This window comes from Pyrus communis, chromosome 1 (assembly GCF_963583255.1).
Source record: "Pyrus communis chromosome 1, drPyrComm1.1, whole genome shotgun sequence".
NCBI lineage: Eukaryota > Viridiplantae > Streptophyta > Magnoliopsida > Rosales > Rosaceae > Pyrus > Pyrus communis.
The window spans coordinates 5,911,427-5,931,759 of record NC_084803.1 but is presented as its reverse complement, the minus strand read 5'-3'; the positions used below and the strand labels follow the sequence as shown (position 1 = coordinate 5,931,759).

The 20,333-nt window shown below is 35.6% G+C and overlaps 3 protein-coding genes across 4 annotated transcripts; all 3 read left to right on the top strand.

The window, feature by feature from the left end:
• Window positions 1-20: 20 nt before the first annotated feature.
• LOC137734267 (signal peptide peptidase-like) lies at window positions 21-4,710 on the top strand. 2 transcript variants are annotated; one of them, XM_068473564.1, is made up of 12 exons: window positions 21-127; window positions 273-396; window positions 1,136-1,251; window positions 1,345-1,496; window positions 1,572-1,657; window positions 2,015-2,142; window positions 2,350-2,400; window positions 2,693-2,779; window positions 2,890-2,959; window positions 3,587-3,723; window positions 3,926-4,003; window positions 4,403-4,710. In XM_068473564.1, exons 2-12 carry the CDS (start codon window positions 357-359, stop codon window positions 4,481-4,483), a joined length of 1,026 nt encoding a protein of 341 aa, XP_068329665.1. In that variant the 5' UTR covers window positions 21-127; window positions 273-356; the 3' UTR covers window positions 4,484-4,710. The 2 variants fall into 2 exon arrangements, with proteins under 2 accessions (XP_068329665.1, XP_068329669.1); XM_068473568.1 differs by having other exon boundaries at window positions 26-157.
• A 6,163-nt stretch (window positions 4,711-10,873) lies between these two features.
• Window positions 10,874-14,715, top strand: LOC137708772 (sulfite exporter TauE/SafE family protein 3-like). The gene is made up of 12 exons (XM_068447926.1): window positions 10,874-11,317; window positions 11,830-11,989; window positions 12,371-12,571; window positions 12,652-12,716; window positions 12,962-12,989; window positions 13,092-13,168; window positions 13,250-13,336; window positions 13,443-13,493; window positions 13,590-13,811; window positions 13,914-14,007; window positions 14,145-14,285; window positions 14,376-14,715. The coding sequence occupies exons 1-12, from the start codon at window positions 11,102-11,104 to the stop codon at window positions 14,459-14,461; spliced, it is 1,428 nt and encodes a 475-aa protein (XP_068304027.1). The 5' UTR covers window positions 10,874-11,101; the 3' UTR covers window positions 14,462-14,715.
• Window positions 14,716-16,416: 1,701 nt separating this feature from the next.
• On the top strand, window positions 16,417-18,885 carry LOC137734509 (uncharacterized). The gene is made up of 6 exons (XM_068473760.1): window positions 16,417-16,649; window positions 17,189-17,316; window positions 17,452-17,555; window positions 17,687-17,774; window positions 18,046-18,107; window positions 18,432-18,885. The coding sequence occupies exons 1-6, from the start codon at window positions 16,537-16,539 to the stop codon at window positions 18,582-18,584; spliced, it is 648 nt and encodes a 215-aa protein (XP_068329861.1). The 5' UTR covers window positions 16,417-16,536; the 3' UTR covers window positions 18,585-18,885.
• Window positions 18,886-20,333: the final 1,448 nt, after the last annotated feature.

Here is a 20,333-nt window from a genome sequence, read left to right as displayed (position 1 = left end):
TAACCCCCAAATCCGTCGCGTTCCTTTCCTCAGGTAAAACCCTAACTCTGCAAATTATCTCGAACTCTCCTCTCTCCGATCCGTACGGAGGAGACCGTTTGAAAATCTTCTGCGTCGCGGCCCACTGGTACAGTCAATTCCCTCTCTTACAAGAGCGGTAATTTCGTCAGTTTTCAAAATTGTGTATAAATTTCGCATTTTTGTTGAAATTGAGATTGTGATTTGGGGGCAATTCGTTTGGTTTATATTCTGTAATTGGATCTCATTTCTAGGGTTTTGAGGAGGAGGCCCAATTCAGTTCGATTTGATCGGAATTGTTGTTCGAAGCCGTTTCTTTTCGAGTGATTACATTAACGATGAAGAACGTTGAGCGTATTGCCAATATCGCCTTAGCAGGTTTGCTCTCCATAAGCAGTAATTTAAATTTGTTTTATCAATTGTAATTTATTGGGATTTTTTTTTTGGGCATTGGAAAATGTTGCTTTATAAATAGGAAAAAAAAGGGGTTTGAGATTGAGTTGTTCATTGGGCTATGGAGCTGGTGGGGGAGTAGAATTACATAAATTTCTAATCTTGATGAGTCTTTCAGTGGGGGAAATGGCACTGTAGTTTTGAAAATCATCAAATTATTTTTTATTTATTTATTTAGATTAAAAAGAATCAAATTTGAGGAGCATTTAGTGATCTTGAAGAACTAGAGTATAATTGGCTATTTATAGCCTTGTTGATAGGATGGACATGAATTAGGGAATGACAGAACCATGTGTAGATTTCATTTAAGATCGATGTGTTTTAGGATATGCTTGGTGGTTGAGATAAGTGGGCTAACAAAGTCAACAAACAATGCCAGATTTCGTTCTGTATGTTTTTTGTTGCTATAAGTATTTTAAATGAAATGGTGATGAGAAATTTCTTGGTACACTCTTGCTGTTGTTTGACTAGCCAATTTGGGGAAAGTATGAGAGATTGCGTGCCTGTCTGTTTTTATGCCCATTCCCAGTGTTATTAGTGCATTGCATTTAGTTATCTGGTAAAATTTGCAATATGTATTCTTTAATTTTTAGATGCCATTGTTAAGGTGTGGTGGAATGGTCATCACTCGGAAATTAAATGACTAAGTTACTTTTGTTTGCAGGTTTAACGTTAGCACCACTTGTTGTAAAGGTAGATCCAAACCTAAATGTAGTTTTGACTGCATGTCTCACAGTTTTCGTGGGTTGCTACCGGTCTGTGAAGCCAACTCCACCTTCAGTAAGTTCGGCTGTCTATTTGTTTCTGATGCATCCGTTCAAGTCTTCACTGCCTTGCCTTGAATTTTATAAATGTGCTATTTCAATCATGCAGGAGACGATGTCCAATGAACATGCCATGCGTTTCCCATTTGTCGGGAGTGCAATGCTGTTATCACTATTTTTACTTTTTAAGTTCTTATCCAAAGACTTGGTTAATGCTGTCTTGACGTGCTATTTCTTTGTTCTTGGGATCATTGCTCTCTCGTAAGTCCTTTATTTATAGTTTATTTTCAACTGCTATATTATTGTTAAAAAATTTGACCTCCGGTCTGTGTACAGAGCAACATTGTTACCTGCTATTGCACGCTATTTGCCAGAGAGTTGGAACAAGGATCCCATCGTCTGGCATTTTCCATATTTCCGGTGTATGATGTCCTTTTGAAGTTTTATTGTGGATACTATTGTTATGACATATTTTACTTCATCACTAGTTTTATTTATTTTCTTTTGAAACTCTGGATTTACTCTGTACGAGTTCGATTCTATTTTATGCTATAATTCTACTCAGTTGAGAAATTAAAATGATTGTTTGAATTGTTGTGTATATAGTTAGTGGATCTTCTAGGAATTATTAGGCAGGTAGGAAATCATTTTAGTTATGGTGCCATTGTATGAAAGAAATTTTGTTAGTTGTATAGTCTTGAGTTTTTTTTGATCTAGTTGACATTATCTTGCTTGCATCATGCAGAATGATAATTTTCCTTGCACCGTTTCTTACACAGCTGTGGAGATTGAGTTCACAAAATCTCAGATTGTTGCTGCAATTCCTGGAACCTTTTTCTGTGCATGGTATGCTTCAAAGAAGCATTGGCTGGCTAACAATATATTGGGGCTTGCCTTCTGTATTCAGGTATGTCAGCATCCAGTTATATAGATTTTTGTGTATGTTTAGCATCCTCTCTGATAAACATCTTTTCTTTTAATCTATATCTTTTATGGTTTTTTTTTAATTTTAAATTTTAATCCGGTGCTGGCATATGTTTGGAAATGTTTACTTAATCTGTAACTTTATACTCAAGAACTGAGTTTTGAAGAATTTCATTATTTTTCTTTTCAGGGAATTGAAATGCTTTCTCTTGGGTCTTTTAAAACTGGTGCCATCCTTTTGGTAAGAAGAGGGACTCTTGGATTTGTGTGATTATTTTTTGAAGTATTTTAATCTGCTTCTGATTGTCTTTGTCGTCACTTGTGCTGCTGAAGCTTCCTTTCTATCTCTGTCTTGACTGCTTGAACTCTTGATCTAGTGTTTCCGGGTCGCTATGATATGCCCTTGTTTCCTCTTGCTGATCATTGAATATTGGATACTAAATTATCAATACCCTATGTATAATTACATATGCATGTGTATATATTATATACATACATGTATTTTTTTAATCTTTGGTCCTTGTGCATTGCAGGCTGGACTTTTTGTGTATGATATTTTCTGGGTTTTCTTCACTCCAGTTATGGTCAGTGTTGCAAAATCTTTTGATGCACCTATAAAGGTTTGTACTCCATATTAATCAAAGACCTTTTGTACCAGCAAATAATCAATTTCTGAATGTGGCTAAACTTCTAATACTCTTACTGCAACCATGATTTAATTGGTCTGCAGCTGTTGTTCCCCACAGCAGATGCTGCACGTCCATTTTCTATGCTTGGACTTGGTGATATTGTAATCCCTGGTAAGGTTAAAATTTTCATATCCTATTATCTAGTATCTACTGCATGATCTGTTTATAAGGTTTATTATTTGTCATTTTGTTATAAATTCGTTCTATGGAGTTTGAGTATAATATTATGTTGGAAGTAAGATCCATCTGTCGTTTAAACGAAGTATACTATTTAAGTAAAATATTCTACCCGCTAAGTTCTAATTAGTCTCGCCCTTGCATTTCATATACTACCTAAGCATCATGGAATTTGGAAGGACATTTGTTTTGAATCCTTTCGGACCTACAAGCCACCTGATTTTGTCTTCCCTAATTAAGCATCTATATTTCCCGCTTTTGTGTATTTGAGGAATGTTGCCTTTCACTTTGTCTATCACAAAAGTATAATATTCTAGTACTGTGGATAACAGGGATCAATTACTTAAAAGGATTTTACTGGATAGAGAATATGACTAGCCTATATAATATTTCTTTTGAAAGCAAATATAAGAAGTGGTAATTATTTGGCAAATGGACTTAGGCTTTTAGCATAAAAATGCTTCATATTTTGGGTGATCTAGCAGCCAGTTCATTAGTTCAAACTTTAAAACTGTATATTATACATTTAACTTTAAAACTGTCTGTTATATCTTCCTTCAGGCATTTTCGTGGCGTTGGCTTTGCGGTTTGATGTATCTAGGGGAAAAAAGGGCCAGTACTTTAAGAGTGCATTTTTGGGATACACGGTTGGTTTGGTCCTCACAATTGTTGTAATGAACTGGTTTCAGGCAGCACAGGTATGGCATAATTATGTTTGATGGATTATTTTTCAACTAGTTCTTGCACCCCACCTTATAAATACCCGTTGATGTTAAGTGTTAACTGAAGTTCCCGTTATATTATAGAGACCACTTCATTTACTTTACGTCATCATTGGTCTCCCCTGTACATCATAACTAATTTATTACCTGATCCATCTTGTATGTTTTCTGTTGACAGCCAGCACTGTTGTATATTGTACCATCTGTTATCGGATTTTTGGCTGCCCACTGCATTTGGAATGGTGATGTCAAACCGGTATGTTCACGTGCCCATGCTTTCTTGTTTCCAAGATGTTATAGATTATACAGTTGCATAAAGTAGATAGTGAATATTATGGCATTACATTCAAATATATGGTATTCCCAGTACTAATATTGATATAAATCCATAAAAAATAATGAAAATAATTTTATTCAATTCAAGTGGTTTTGGTTCTTGTTGGGGTTCATAAGTGTTATGCCAATGACTTAGCAATCCTTTTGTCAGATAATAGATATTGATTAAAAGGGACTTTAAGTTTTGGGGTGAAGGAAAATATTGGAAACGAAAAGTGAAGCTAGTCGTGTGTGTTACTTCCGCGTATATATTTGTAAATATGTTTGTAATCTTTGAAATCGTTTTGCTGAGCGAGGTTCTGATTCTGTCGTGATGCAGCTTTTGGCATTTGATGAGTCGAAGACCGCGGCGACATCTGAAGAAGAAAGTGATGCCAAAATTACCAAGAAGGTGGAGTAAGTTGAAATACAGAGAAGACACGGACACCAAAACTTTCCCAACTCGAAAAAAAAGAAACACCGTTTTTCTCTCCGAGGCACCGGAATGCCTTTAAAGCCTCTTATCTTAGCTAATTATGCAACTGCACACAGCTGTAAGCCTGTAACAGCTTTTTTGGATTGAGGACGAAATAATATTTCAGTTACAACAATGTTAGGTTAATACAGAAACTTTTGCCAAATTTCTTTTGTCTATTTTCAAGTCATTTAACTTACAGTAACTGCTGATGGATTTACCCAACCCTTGTAAATGGGATCGAATTTCGTATTACAGGAAGAAGTCCATGGAAGGTGGTCTCTGGCCCTAAACCCAAAAGAACCCCGTGCTAACGCTACTAGTACCGCGTTTACCGGTTGTTTAGCCGGTCAAGTAGTCAGTAAATGTGGTATAAATAACAATGTTGAGTACTAATTAGTAACGGCAGTCCAAAGTCGTTGGTGTACCAGTCAGTGGTTGACTGTAATTTTCGGCATCTATAGCATTTCAGTTATCGCGCGCAATTTGATTTCTATCTGGTTGACACGGTTTCTCTCATGCTTCAATGGCGGAAGCTGAGATTGATTTTAATTTAATATTTTTTTTATTATTATTCTTTATCTGGCTACTGGATTCCATGTTCATGGTATTGTTGGAAATGCATGGAAAGCATGTCAATACGTTTTGTTGGCGACATATTATCCGTTCCGAAGCCGGACTATGCTATTGGATGGTCATTGGCCGGAATTTTCTAATATGCTTCAAGGGATCTTTTGCGCTGAAATTTATGAGTAATCAACAAAACGTGGCATTCCATCGGCATCAACATCAACTTGGTTGAAGGCCTATGCTAGCTTACTCTTTAAACTCATATAACATTTCTCTACATTTAGCTTACTCTTTACACTCATATTATTTCTAATAAAACTATTAATATCTCTTCAAACCCACCTCACAAATCCAATTCAATGTACAAATGTACTAGTGAAGGCCTATGCTAGCTCTCTCCTCCTCCTCCTCCTCCTCCTCCTCCTCTCCTTCTCCTCCTCCTCTTGTTGTTGATCTTGATCAGCTGCTGCTTGTTGTTTTGGCAGCAGTTGTAGCAGAAGTAGAAGCAGGTTTCCTGCATGTGATGACTAGTGTTGGACATGATGATGGTGGTGGTCGGATTACTGTAAGGTGGTGGTGGTGACAGTGATGCCAATGATAAAGGTTGGAAGATTCAAAATTTCAATTCATCATTTATCTGTAAAAAAGAACTTGTTTTTCTTCTTCTATGAGAGCGTTTTACGATATTTAACAGAATATAACGTAAGAGAAAGATCACGTGATTGTAAGGGTTTGATTATTAAATGTGGATTTATTGACAAATTTTAATTTTTATTGTTAATTTCATTTTGTACTTAATGGTAATTATGCAACAAGATAACAAAGACATTTCATATTTAAAATTTGGGAGGTTTAACAAACCACTTCCCGTATTGTTCGCTTTTAACGAAAATTCATATTTTTATTTTTTTCTGGTACTATTTACTACACCTTTATTTGTTATTTTTCATTAAAACAAAAAAAAAAATTAACTTTTTTTTAGTTTTTCTTTAAAATTTAAGTTGGTTGTAGAGGAATGTTTAATGAGAATTTTTCTAAATAATTATAGCAGCGAAGAAAAGAGATATTATTATGTGGGCCCTCCTTAACGAATTTGTATTTGCATGCATGCATGCATTATATGATTCACATACATGGATTTCTTATGCATGATGATACATACAGATGCAGAGAATCTAATTTTGTGGTTGATGATCTTGTCTCTCTCTATCTTATTTCTTATATTTTTATTTTTACGTTCAACTTGTCTTTGTCGGGTCTCTCATATCACGTAAAACTCGAAGAGCAGATCAAATTTCTCCTTCTGGATCAGTCGTTAAGGGACCTGCCTTTTCTGCCCTCAGTTCTCATACACTCACATCCTTTTTTATTTGTACGATTAAGGTTAAGTTATATCAATATTTTATATTATTATTGTTTTTTGTCTTATTATTTCTATAATATTGACATGATTTAATCGTAATTATACAAAATAGGAAGGGATGTGAATATATGAGAACTGAGAAGCCGGATCCGCCGATAAACGCTTGATAAACTCATTTTGAACGTGGTGCTGGGCGTCTGTCTGTCTGACACTGTGAATGATTCCCTAACCCTACGACAACAACCTGTGTGAAAAAGACTTTAACCTGTTGTCGTTTTTTAGCTTGCCAAAGTCCATGCTGGATATGAGCCTGTCTCTTTGTCTCTGTAAGACTTGCAGTGCCTTCCAGTTGGGATTTGATCAAAATCCAACGGAGAAATAGCAAAATAAATCAAAGTAGATCTGAATCTCAATCTCGATGCTAACTTTATCACTGCTTTAATTTAAATATACAGTTAATTTCTAATGAGATGATTCGTCTCTTTTTTAATAAAAGACTCGCTTTCACATTGTTTTGACATTATAAAGAACATTACGTTTTACATACTTCTTCTAGAATGCATTAACGATATTAGTCATGCTTACAATGCATCAATGGTGAGGAATTGATCACTTGTTATTATGGATGACTACTTTAGCACGATACACTTTACACACCATCTATCATTCAGAATAAGAATTCTTCTGTTCTAGACGACTAATCTTAACATTTATCTAACGCTAATCTACATCAATGAAAAAACAGATACAGAATATACGCATGATCTTTTGCATATTGGTCCAGATATGCGTGTGTGTGTGTGTGTGTGTGTGTGTGTGTGTGTAGGGTTTTAAGATGGAGATGGAGCCATGAGAAAAAGGTTGAGACGATAGCATGCCAAATGGATGAGCGTCTGAAAGCACATGTAGCATAGCAGAAGGGGCGCCATGGAGTAGTCAAATGCAAAATGGATTATTCCCACAGTTCCCACCTGCGTCAAATTAGTATATTCACGATCAAAAAAGTTATTCTGGCTAGGAAGGAAACCCTAGAACTGTAGAACATGTCGGGAATTATATAAGCTTTGATAAATATAGTTATTTATGTATTTGTGGACGACGGTAAATGGTTGCTCAATACCGTAGAATTCAAATGTGAGATTCATATAAATTATCGGGTTTCGACTTACGTTTTTTAAGAATGCTTAGTTGTTCTTCTAAAAAAATGCAGTTAAATACACCCTGAAAATAGCACATTTTTTTTTATGATAATATATTCGCGAGTTCGGTTGCAAGTGAAATATAAAGCACCATAAAAGGCTAAAAGTTGGATCGAGATCAAGTATGAACTGGCTTTGAGGAAAACTTTTAAATATTTTGACTCAAAATTTGAACTAAAGAAGATTTGATGATGGCGAACACAAGTCGGGTTCCATTTTTTAAATTTAAAAAAAAATGATAGACTCCGTACACGTGTTATTAGTGATAGGTAAAATACACTTTGTACACGTGTTATTGAGCATACACGTGTTACTAGATAGTTTGTTAATTGATAAAGTTACGAATTCTTACATTATTAATTTTTCATTTGTCTTGTTTGGGTCCACCAAAGTCACCAAATCAAATGATCTAAACCCTTGAAATTTGATCTAACTGTTAAAGTTATTATAATTTTTAAAAAGGACCCCTATTTTTAGTCGTTAAATCAAATTTCAAAGGTTCAGATTACTTGATTTGGTGACTTTAATGAAAAAGATTACAAAAAAAACTTTTCATTAGTCAAATTTTCAACACAACCTTTTTTTTTTTTTTTTTTTACCTAAGATTTACCTTTTTTGTCGACAATGACGCCTAGATTAACATTACCTTATAAACAATTTATACACATACATGTAAAATATGGGACGGATGTATTAGGGGTGGGTAAACGAGTCCTAGACCTACGGGTTGAGGCAAATTCTTGCGGTTAGAGACGGATACGAGGCGGGTCAAAAAATTATAAATACCAAATGGGGCAGGGTAAGTCGATTCCTTGTACAAAACGGGGCGAGCCAGTTCTAAAAATTGGAGAAAATGGGCCCCCGACCCGGACCGTTCATTGCCAATTGATTGAATCTCTACGCTCTATTACCCATTCTCTTTTATTCTTAGACCTAATTCAACCAACTCACCCCTTACCCTCTTTCTCTATCCCGACTCCTCGATCTCCCCTTCCTCTCGATCCCTTTCGATCTCTCTCCCACCCTCTCTCTCTCTCTATCTCTCTCTCTCTCTCTCTCTCTCTCTCTCTCTCCCATCTCATACGCCCTAAAACCAACATAACCCCTTTCTTCCTCTCGTCTTCTCTAACCTTCACAAAGCACAACCAGGCATATACCCAACTCACCTGCAGTAAACCTAGCTCACACTTCACAAAGCATCACCAGCTGCGCCACATGCCGTCGTCCACACCTTTCTCTCTGTCCTCCAGTTCCGTGCTTGAGCTGCCGATAATTTCAGGTAATTTCTCTAACACTATTTAAAATTTTAGAATTTATTGATTAACTCTCTCTGGATGCCTCTGCCTCTGATCAAATAGATTGCACTACTGGTCCAGTTTTTTGCTTGGAAACGGTGCAGCAACGGATGAGGGTCTTGATGTCAGAGACCAAATCGAAGATCTAGAGGATGAGCAAGTCCGAGAGGCGATCAAAACCGGGAAAAAAACAAAGTAAGAGTAGGTGCGATTTCAGTGGTCAGATTTTTAATACCTGCTCCAGCCCAGCCCATTTCCTTTTTAAGCGGGTCTGCTCCGGTCCCTCCAAATTTCGGGCCGCCCTGGCCCATGCCCACCTCTAGGATGTATTGCACCAATTTCTTTATACAATTTTTGACACATATTTTTGTGGGGCTCATTTTGTAATGTATTTTAATTATCTAAACTGTCTAGCTTTTAGGTGTTTCCTCAAATATCACGCCTCCAAAAAATTACTCAAATATGAAACTATATGACTGTTGGATTAAGGTTTAGAGTTTCTTTGTAGAATTGTACTCGTTCATTTTCTTCACTACAAATGAGTGTCTTAATGGTTTGGATTTGTCTAATTTTTTGTAAGGATGTTCTAAAAGACAGAAGGTTGGGATCGTTAAAATACTTACGGAATGGACTCCACAAAAATATGTGTCAAATCTTGTGTAAAAAAAAGTGGTTTCATGAATTTGCCTCCATATATTATTATATTATATCCAAAATGAAATGTTAAATATAAAATATCATACTATATTTAATGATTTATGTAGCAATTTGACATTTTGTATAATCTTTTACTCCAAAGGGTATATGTTGAGTGAAAATATTGGATCTAACTAGTAAAATAATCAGTATAGCTTAATATTTAATAAACAATAAAATAATGATTTGAATCCTTTAACCAGTGCTGTAAATTTTTCCAGTAGTTGCAATGTATGCTTTTTTACATCATGCCACATTAGAATTGACGTTTCTTTTGAAGAAATTTTATGGTTGTTGTGGACATGTTTCATGACGACATCTTTTTTTTTCTTTATTTATTTTTTACATAAGGGATAAAATGTTTAATTATCGGGATCAACCAAATACAAAAACTTCATGCTTATTTGACGTATCCTTTAAAGAAGCTCAAACAATTTACAACCTTAAAATCCCTCTGTACATGAACTATTACTCCAAAGTAATAGGCATGCAATCCTTAAAACGACATGACATGTTTACATATTGTCACAAGCCACCTTTGATTGCCTATTTCCGATCTGCTGCTAAAAAGGTTGGGTGTTTGTCCAGTCAACTATAAAATAGCGTGTCATGCTATTCATAAATGATAAGTGGAGTCCAACTCACATGTCCTTTTTTTTTCTTTTCACTTTTATTTATTTATTTAATAATGTGATTGTATGGGGCCATATGGCAACTATAGTTTATGAGATGTTTGTCCTTTTAATTTTAGAAATGTGATTGTATGATTGTAAGTTGGTTAATATGAAAAGGTATGTGTTATGCAGGATAAATGATGGTGTAAGTGGGTTTAATTGTTCATTGTCAGAGAGAAGAGAAATCGATGAAGAACGAATTTGCATCAAGTGTATAAGTATGATTATTTTCAGCCACTGTTGCGTTATGTGCAAATGACTAATGAAAAAGTTGTTGATTTCTTTTTGTGTAATAATGAGAGAGGTTTAGCAATAATGATCCTCATCATCATATGTATCACAGTTGAATGAATTTAATTTTGAAATTTGTATAGTAAATAGACACCAACGTTAAAATTCAAATTCTTTTTTTTATTGGAGATGCTGTTATTATCCAACAACATGCCAGATAATTATCCCACGTGTAGAGATTAGAGATGCATGTGCATAAAACAAGAAGAAAATCCACGTCAGCAAATTGCATTTCTCCCCCTCAAATCAATGGAAATCTCCCGTCTACGACGCCATTGCTGAATCCAAACAAAGAAGCAACAACATTCACGCACCAAACCCCATTTCGTTATCTCTCCTATATTAAGCCTTCATCCTTCACCACCCACTTTCACTGCAATAAAACCCACCTCTCTGAATCTATCCTACGAAAAACCCACATTTTCCTTTCTCTTTCTCGGCAACCAAACAGAAGAAAAGGTGGTGGCTTTATTGATATGGTGGCGTTTGGAGCGAAATGGCACGGTTTGAGATCCGTGGCAATGGTTATGCTGCACTTTGGGGCCGCTTTTGTGTTTGTTTCGGCGGAGAGAGGCCTGAGGCTTGAAGGTTCGAGGTTCAACGGGACAGAGGGATCCGAATCTAATTACTTTTTCAAAGCTGTGAATTTCTTATGGCAATCCGAGAAATCGGGATATCATCATGTTTGGCCGGTAAATCCCACAAAACCTGTTAAATTTTATATTTCGGTTGAAGTTTTTGGTTAATCTTCAAGTGTACTTTTAATTTCCAGCTAAATCACTGTCTGACAATCAAAAGAGATAGCGCACATCTGTATAAATTTGGCTGAAAAACTTAAAAGCATTTTTTGGTCATGAAGCACCTTTTGGAGATAGGAACGACAAGAAAGCACTTCTAATAAAAACACTTATGAGCAAAAGTGCTTTCTAGTAAAGCAGTCCCAAATGGGATCTTCCCTGTTCCTTGTAAATAATTGTAGTAGATTGGTGTAAACCTGAATGTACTGCTTGCATTACATTTGTATCAAGAAGTACACATCATGTGGATAAAATCAGAAATAAGTGTTAGTTGGGTTTTAAGGCAAAACTGTGTAAAATTGGATACTTATTGATAATTGCTGTGCTATTATATGCTTGTCATTTCACTGTAAAAATTAACTCTAAGGGGTTTGTAAACAAAGGATTTTGTGAATTTTGGTGTACAGGAAATGAAATTTGGGTGGCAAATTGTTGTGGGTTCTATTGTTGGATTCTGTGGAGCTGCGTTCGGGAGTGTAGGTGGTGTAGGTGGTGGTGGCATTTTCGTTCCAATGCTTAGCCTAATCATTGGGTTTGATCCAAAATCAGCAACAGCTATATCAAAATGTAAGAAGAGATTTTATGGTAATTTAATAGGAATGAAAAGATGTGCCATTGAATTGGTAGTCATATAACACGGTATATGTTGAACTGCTTTTGAAGCTAGCGGTAGTATTGTCCAAATGTGCAGGCTGTTTGAATTGAATAAGCTCTTGATCACAGATCACTGTTGCCTGATTTTAGTTCTTCAGTGTGACACCTAAGTTTCTTATGCTGTGTTAATTTGTCGTGGTAATTTTAGTGAACAGGCTTTTTAAGTCCTTTTCATGGTTCAGTCCTATAAAAATGTTTTCTCAAACTACATTGATTTTTACATAATGATTCACTGTTATATTGAATTACTGGCTGGAAGTTACATCGTCGTGGATTCATTTTGCTTTGTTTCAGGTATGATCATGGGTGCAGCTGCCTCAACTGTGTACTACAATCTTAAGCTAAAGCATCCGACAATAGATATGCCCATTATTGACTATGATTTGGCTGTACTCATACAACCGATGCTCATGCTGGGCATTAGTATTGGAGTGGCTTTCAACGTGATCTTTGCTGATTGGATGGTCACAGTTTTGCTTATTGTTCTCTTTATAGGTAATGGACCAATCGTCCTTTTGGGTTCGAATTCCTTGGTGTTACTGTATACTTCGACCGCTTATTCTTGGTGTTTTCAGGTACGTCAACAAAGGCGTTCTTCAAGGGTGTCGAAACATGGAAAAAGGAAACCATTATGAAGAAGGTAATGCTATGAATTTCTGACTGTGATTAAGATAATTCAAGGATCACGACATATGATTTCACTTTAGTACTCATACTTGGTGATGTCCAAATTCTAATTTCATTTCACTTAGGGATGGAATCTCTACCTCCATAGTTTTATATGCAATAAGCAAGGCTCTAATTTAAATTTAGGTTTAAGTTCTCTTGAAATGCATATGTTGCACTACTCTAACCATTGTTTTTTTTTTTTCTTCTGGATTTTAGGAGGCTGCTAGGAGTTTGGAGTCAGCTGGTGAGTTTGATTTACTGTGGCTCAAATGTTGTATAAAACATTCGAATTTCTTGCTTGTAGTTGATTTCTACATTGACGTCATATATGTTCTTGTTCGGTCAGCTGCTGAAAATGTGGCATACAAGCCTCTTCCAAGTGGCCCAGCCAATGAGCAGGAAAAGGAAACCAAGGAACCGGAGGTGAGTGCATGCACAGTAGTTACGCAGACACTGGTATAATTTTGATGGAGTTTCAAAGCTAAATCTAGATGACCATTTCAGGTCTCGATTATTGAGAATGTTTGCTGGAAGGAGCTTGGACTTCTAGTTTTCGTCTGGGTTGCATTTCTTGCGCTGCAAATTGCCAAGGTTTTCCATCTCTTTACCTAGTCTATCAGAAAATTTTTATTGCAAATTCCCTTGATTATATGACATTGTGGAGCTAACGAGTAATAACCATCTGTCTTTTCCACAGCAACGCACAACTACTTGCTCTCCAGCATATTGGGTAGTGAATTTGTTACAGGTAGTATGGTGTGAATGTATTTGTTTCTCTGCATGTACATGTACAAATTCAATACATGGACGATCAGGAATGAGCTAATGTTTCCATGTTCCGCAGATCCCAGTTTCCCTTGGTGTATCTATGTACGAGGCAGTGAGCCTGTACCAGGGACGGAGGGTAATAGCATCTAAGGGAGAAGAAGGGACAGATTGGAAAGTGCACCAGCTGGTTATCTACTGTCTCTTTGGTGTAATTGCAGGAATCGTAGGTGGGTTGCTTGGATTAGGCGGAGGATTTATCATGGGTCCACTGTTTTTGGAGCTCGGAATCCCCCCTCAGGTGCTATTTTGATTTTCCTTGACATGAAGCGTTATTAAACAAAACCAAAAGCCGCAAAAATGGTTTAATTTGTTCTAAAACTTCTTGATGATTTCGCTGCAGGTCTCCAGTGCCACGGCCACATTTGCAATGACATTCTCGTCATCCATGTCTGTTGTAGAATACTACCTTCTAAAACGTTTTCCAGTTCCTTATGGTAAGTTTTATCCCTGCAACGCCAAGGATAGTTCGCTACAAAGTCGTCATTCTTTATCCAGTTGTAGACAGATGGAGCTAGTACTCCACAAATTCGTCTAAATTTGTATATTAACACGCACATTGCAATCTCCGCAGCTGTCTACTTGACCGCGGTTGCCACTGTTGCAGCATTAGTAGGACAGCACATTGTTCGAAGGCTGATCATACTCTTCGGAAGGGCGTCTCTAATCATATTCATTCTAGCCTTTACCATATTTGTCAGTGCAGTCTCACTAGGTAAGTGTTTTTTCCGTCAACGAACTTCAAGTTGCGCTAATACCCTGAATTCTGAGAGGCATTTGTTTCTCTTTTGTTTTTGTTTTTCAGGTGGAGTTGGGATATCGAACATGATCGGGAAGATTAACCGGCACGAATACATGGGTTTCGAAAACCTTTGCAAGTATGATGTATAGAACGTTATCTTCAAGGGGAAAAAATTTGCTAGGGTTCTCATAGATGAACTCTGTACCGTGTTCTACTACTGCTAGGTTCTTTTTTGGTCGAAGTGTTTGTACTTATTAGGTCAAATTTGTGTTTTGCCCCAAAAATTGTGGGTCAGTAATGTGCAAGCTAGTCTCTCTCTCCTAACCGCTCTTAATCACTCGAACTACAAAATTTTTACTTCGGGCGAGAAATTTTTTTGTGTACTTAAGCCAACAAGTTATATTAAAAATACACAACCTTTTTGAACAGCTTGAGGTAAGACCTTAGGAAGAGGATCCTCTCTGGATCCACTTGGGGATCCTATCCTCACATCTTAGCCATTTATCGTACATCATGTGATCAGTTTTCGTCAGGTACTATTTGTGTTTAATTTTAAATAAAAAAGTCAAATGATTTATGATCGCATGATACACGATGAATGATTAAAATGTGAGGATCCTTAGAATCCCCACCATTTGAATCCGGATGGGATCCAAATCCAAGATCATAACACTCGATCCTTGTCAGCAACCAATCAGAGTGATAAGAATCAATATTCTACTCTAAGGATAGGATTGTGTTTAAAGTGACTCAGGTCCGTTAGCTAAATTTCTTTGCGTTTTTTTTATAGAAAAACTAATGAAAATGACTTGAAAACTTTGAGTTTTAACGATAAAGATAAAATAAAGGGTAAAGTGAATAGTATCAAGATTGACTTTTTAGTGTAAAAATGTGATTTTTCGTTAAAGTGAACAGTACCTAGAGTTTTCGTTCAAGTTCCCTTTTTTTATTGCATATCTAGCCGTTAAATTCAACAAGTTTGTTATGTTTTAATATATTTTAGACTTGTTTCACATTGCAAAGTCAAGCCACTTAAATTTTGCAACTTTATTTCACTGCAAGAAAAATGCCTAATTAATTTTCAGACTTTTGAGCTCCCAAATTAATTAAGAAACTAAATTAGTTTAATTTCAAACATGATTATCTTAATGTATTAATGGTTGAATCCAATTTTGCACTCCAAGTCTGCTTCATTCAGTTTCTTAATGCATGCCTTGCAGGTAGCCGAATGGCGGTGGTCAAGTTGTTAAGTCACTTTCTGCAAGTTGGGATGTATGACCTGCGAGGGATTCTTGAATTCAACCTGGAATATATCCCATCTCTTTATATCTTCCATTACATGACCAACTTATAGAGAGTATAGAAAGTTATGTTAATTTACGGGTAGCATGATCGAGAGATGTAGAGTGAGGTGATCTTCTATCATCTTAGAATTTTTCTTCTTCTTAAACATGGGACCAGCGAGTGGATTGCCATGACAGTTCATCTTTTCGGGGACCATAAAGACTCATATAGGCATTTCAGCTTCCTTATGACCACTATCGCGTGGTTCACGACCGTCAGGAATTGAATCTATGACGTGTAGTGTGGAGATCATCCTAGATTTGGCTTGATACAACTTGTCACCTTGTAGCTCAAGCAGCTTGTAACCCATATTTTCGTATGTTCCATGTTGAGAGTATTAATCCGACGTTGAAAAAAGAAGGGACTTTGCATGTGAGTTATAAGTGGTTGAGATACTTCTTATATTGTCAATTAATTATATAGTAGAAACTCAACTTCTTTCAATTCGCTAATAAATTATAATCAAAATATCTTAAGTTCGACTTCTGTCCATAACGACTTCAATACCAAATATTATGTTGATACATTGTGCGACATAGTCTAATTTCTGAGCTGCTTAATGTAAAATATGGTTTCATATACACTAGAAATCCTAAATTCGATCCCTCGCTCGATATTTGATTGTACGTTGAAGTCAAAAAGAATTTTTTTTCCCTTTCTTTTATTGAAAAAGTTAAAAAGGATTGGTTCTATTCCCTCTTAATCCAAGCCCAATAACGTGAAAAAAAAAAAAAAAAAAAAAAATTAAAAAAAAAAATAAAAGGATTTTCCAGTGACCAAAATTCCAATTGGAAAGCTGGAAGGTGGACCTCGGAAGCCCTAGCTCCTCCTCAAAGTTTGTCGCTTTCTTCTGCGGCGATCGAATTCCAAAGGGCGAAACATGGTGTTCTACTTCAAAGCGCGATCGGACGTGGGCGATTTCACCATTTTCATGGGCCTCGACAAATTCGAGAACGAGGAGCTCATCAAATATGGCTTCCCCGAAGACATTTGGTAACTCCTTCACCCAATTCTCTGTCCCCAACTTTTCGAATTTTCAATCCAATTCGCAGTTTATCCCAATTTTCATTAGAAAGATTGAAAATTTGTAATTGCCTTTTGTGTCAAGTTTTGAAATTTCTGGTCAAGAATCAAGAATTAGGTCAATGATGGGGATTAGATTAAGGAGGATTTCAATTTTCCCACAATTAACACGAAGGGATTATGTGGTTTGTTTAGTTCTGACCGTATCGGGATCAGTTCATATTGTTTCAGAATTGGGATTGTGAGCATTTGTATGAAAGAATGAATCGGAAATTTTGTGACACTGCCATGTTATGACTTATTGTAGATGTTGAATGTTTAAGGAATGCATGTTTCGCCGGTTTTCTAGTAATTGTTTGTTTAGTTCAGATCGTGTTTATGCGTTAATCCTGTGTTTGATTGTTTGAACTTGTAGTTGGTAACTCAAGAGGACAAAAGAACTTGTTATTAGTAGGAAAATTGTACTATGTAAGCTTCAAGTTTTATGTAATGGGATTTTGGCGTTACAGGTTCCATGTGGACAAAATGTCTTCCGCCCATGTGTATGTTAGGCTGCACAAAGGACAGACCATCGATGATATAAGTGAAGGTTTACTGGAGGATTGTGCTCAGCTTGTCAAAGCAAATTCCATCCAAGGCATTATCTAAACAGATTCTTATATTTTAGAGTAATTGGTTCCGTTTTGTAATTTCATCCAAACCTTTTTCTTTTTTCTCATTCCAATAAGGATACTGCATTGTTGTTGTGTTCTAATGATGTGTCATTTTGCAGGCAACAAGGTAAACAATGTTGATGTTGTTTACACTCCCTGGTCCAATTTGAAGAAAAGTGCCTCCATGGATGTTGGTCAAGTTGGTTTCTACAATTCGAAGAATGTGAGCTTCTTTATATTGTAGCCTATGCACATTATTATGTGGAATAGTAACATGCTATGTAGTTTTTATTTTCATTGGGTTTAAGATGCATGGAGATGCTGATCATTGTCCAACAATGACACTTTATTTAGGTTCGGACTGTGAGGGTGGAGAAGCGGATCAATGAGGTAGTTAATAGATTGAACAGGACAAAAGTAGAAAGGAAGCCTGATTTGAAAGGTAAAGTTTTAGTCTCAGCTTTATTTTAGTTTGTTTACAAACGTGGCTCAAAAAATCCAATCTTGAAAAACAGTACTCAATTTGCTCTTTATGGATATTGTAAGTGATATTGGTAGTTATGGATATTGTAAATGATATTTCTGGCCTAGTATGCATTATGTATTATTCGTAGTTATGGATATTGTAAGTGATATTGGTTTTCCAATGTTACCCTTGTCTTTTTATGGCGTAATGGTGCGATAACTAATGTGCTAATAAAATGTAACTGCAGCTGAGCGAGAAGCTGTTAATGCAACTGAAAGAGCTGAGAGAAAGCAGTTCCTGAGGGACAAGGTAAGTTCCACCTCCTGTCTTGGCTTGTAGCATGTGTGATTATCTGAGTGTATTCTTCACCTTATTAACTTCTAATTTGCTTCATGTATTTTTGCTCTTATACGTGAGGCTGTACCTTATAACTTATTGACTTCACTACATCTCTGGGTTTTGAATTTTGCAATGGTTAATGTACTGAATCTTAATTTAGTAATAGTAATACAACTTGTTTTTTATCAAATGATACTGCATTAGGCTAGGCTGCATCTTGCATTATTATAATGTAAAATGTGATGTTCTTGTGTTGAAAAAAACAATTTAACTTTAAGCGAAACTATTCTGCAGAAACGACGTGAGGAGATGGAAAGGCTTGAGAAGGAGAGACAATTGGAACTAAGGAGCTACAAAGGTTTGATGAATTCTGAAAACATGACATCGAACAAACAAATTGCATCGGCAAACAAGTCATTGCAGGAACTGGAAGAGGACTTCATGTAAGGATATCACTCTCTATGGGTTGGGTGAGACGCTGCTGCCCGCTGCCCATGAGGAATAGAGTTTATCATTCAGTTTGTGAGTTAGTCCTAAACCTTTTATTTTGTTGATGTCGATAAGAAAAAGAGAAAACACAAAAATGGAGGGAGGAAAGAAAATGGGTGAGGGTTGGTTCGTGGATATCTCTTTCTTGTCATAGTGATGCACAAAAATCAAACTTCATTGAGGATGATGATGAATGATTTATTTGCAAAAGTATTTGCAACATTTTAAAACCCTTAATTTATATTTGCCTATTTCTGAATGATTTACTAAAATCATATATATGTGTGTATGTATATGGAGATTATGCGATGTAGGTGTACATTTTGAAAAGGGGGAAAAGAAAAGACGGGACGGGAGCCATGGACGTGGTATTGGAAACTAATATTATTTAATCGAGGTTATTAATTTATCGGGTATTAAATTATTGAGGTTCTACCGTATACACAAGTGTAGGCTATGGGAAACGGATAGGTTGCTCTTACTCTTGGTCCATGTGAAAAGGAAAAAGAATTTCACGTTCTTCACCCGGAGATGGATAATTACTTGCTTAGTAAGCACCCTGTTGTGACAATCTAAACTATTGTGCTGGGATGCATCATTCAAGCTCTAATTGAATAGTCAATTGAGTAGGCAACATTGGCTATCCGTAGGCAAATTGGATCCCACTTTTTTTTTTTTTTTTTTTTTTGGTAGAGCAATACTTGTGTGGAAGAAGATGACAAAATTAAAATGTAAAAGTAAATTTTATAAATAAAAGAAAAAAAAATATTAGAGTAATGTTAGAGATATCAAATTTTAAACTATTTTTTGTAAGCTAAATAATGTGATAGTTGATGGTTCGACTATTTCTTTAAAGGGGCTTTTAGATCCAGGTCCAAAAATGTAGAGTGTTTTTAGGAGTGAGTCCAGTTATCTAATTATATGTTTTTATTTCTTTTATACTCATTTTATATTTTCTAAAAATATTAAAAATCAATTAAAATCTTCTAATATTATGCATTTTCCAACTCCAAAAGAATATATTTAATATCTTACAACAAAAATACTAATATACTAGCATAAATTTATCTACAAAACATTCTACCCTAACTCAAGTAACAAATATATGAATGTATATAATACCTATACGTGAGATATGAAACCTAATTAAAATGTAGAAAAAACATAACATATCTACAAGTAAGACACATTAATTTGTGACAGGTTGATTATAAAAAAAGAATCTGTCATATAGGTAGATAAATATAATTAACCTGTGATATAGGTTGATTAGAAAAATTAAAAATAAAATCTATAAATGGGGTTTAAAGTAGGAGGAAAACCGAGAAATAACAAAAAGATAAATAAAAAGAAATAAGCAAAGAGATAATTGGGAAGAAATTTGATTTTTATAATAAATCTTATCATTGAACATATAACTATTGATTATTAAATAATTAAATATAACAAATTGGACTTATTTTAATAAACTGGACTATACCTACTATTTGCTCAAAAAATTAGACTTATATCAAGTTTCTCCTTCTTTAAATTATAAAAAAAGAATTCTAATCATTAATCGTCACGGAATGTAATTTATGAAAAAAATAATCTAAAATCTTTCTTTACCAAGTATTTACTATTTCCAAGTTTTGACTAAAATCCGTGGGTCCCAACATTCATCAGCAACTACTTACGTGGGATAAAAATGGAGCATGCCGGAGCAGA